This window comes from Branchiostoma floridae, unplaced genomic scaffold (genome assembly GCF_000003815.2).
Source record: "Branchiostoma floridae strain S238N-H82 unplaced genomic scaffold, Bfl_VNyyK Sc7u5tJ_873, whole genome shotgun sequence".
NCBI classification, from domain to species: domain Eukaryota; kingdom Metazoa; phylum Chordata; class Leptocardii; order Amphioxiformes; family Branchiostomatidae; genus Branchiostoma; species Branchiostoma floridae.
The window spans coordinates 102,830-103,782 of NW_023365955.1; the positions used below are offsets into that span (position 1 = coordinate 102,830).

At 41.2% G+C, this 953-nt stretch overlaps 1 protein-coding gene across 1 annotated transcript in view; it reads right to left on the reverse strand.

Moving 5' to 3' along the window:
• Window positions 1–389: 389 nt before the first annotated feature.
• LOC118409043 overlaps window positions 390–953 on the reverse strand; it is a 3,122-nt gene continuing 2,558 nt past the window's right edge. Inside the window, exon 3 of the mRNA XM_035809912.1 lies at window positions 390–778. Within this exon, the coding sequence (XP_035665805.1) occupies window positions 390–778 (389 nt within the window). The remainder of the gene's footprint in view (window positions 779–953) is intronic.

Below are 953 nucleotides of genomic sequence, written 5' to 3' on the forward strand. Positions count from 1 at the left end.
CTTCTTCTTACAGTCTGAGAGAGTCCCGAAGATACACAACGGTATCCATGACCGGGAGATGACTCGTTCTCTTTTTTTTTTAAATCAATAATTCGTAACGCCTTGATAGTCCTTTTTTCTCATGGGATCCCTTAAGATGTCCATGTTTGTTTGTTTTTAATCTATGTATGTTTTTATATCTTTGGCTTCAAATGTCAGCCAAAGTTTTTTTTCCACTTTTTCGTATCGGTACATCTTGGTAATGATATGTACCGTAGAGAACTTTGACGATTGTAGAAAGAACACTTGAAAAAGCCCCGAAGATACACAACGGCATCAGTCCGTCGGGGACTCGTTCGTTCGTGTTTTTTTTTTTTTTTTTTGTAACTTTTTTCATAAACAATGTAACGTCAGTGCATCCGGTGTCTAAGTTGGTTTCTATGTTGATACGCGCGCCTCGTCAGATAAATGATGATCAGGATAAAGAGAATACAGGAGATGATCCTGTCCTTTAACCTGATAACAGACGCGATGAAGGCTAGCACCAGCTGTTTTACGCTAGTGTACATCAGATCGTAGCCGACGTAGTGCAACACTCGTAACACCCTTTTCACAGCGCCCCATAAAGTCTCTACAAGTTTGATAATCAGGATCTGGATATAACCGTATATGGACAGGATACAATTCTTGAACTTGACAACATACTGGATGAAGGCCAGTAGCAGCTGTTTCAGGCTAGTGTACATGAGATCGGTGATGGCGTAGTCCAACACTAACATCGCCCTGTGCATAGCGAATGCTAGCAATTCTATCATACTAATCATCAGAATCCAGATACAACGAAATATAGAGAGGACACACTCCTTGAACTTGATCACAAACGGGGAAGCCCTGTTCATAGCGCTCCGTAGAAATTCTATCATATTGAAAATCAGGATCCGGACGGAGCCGTAGAAAGAGACCATATACTCCTG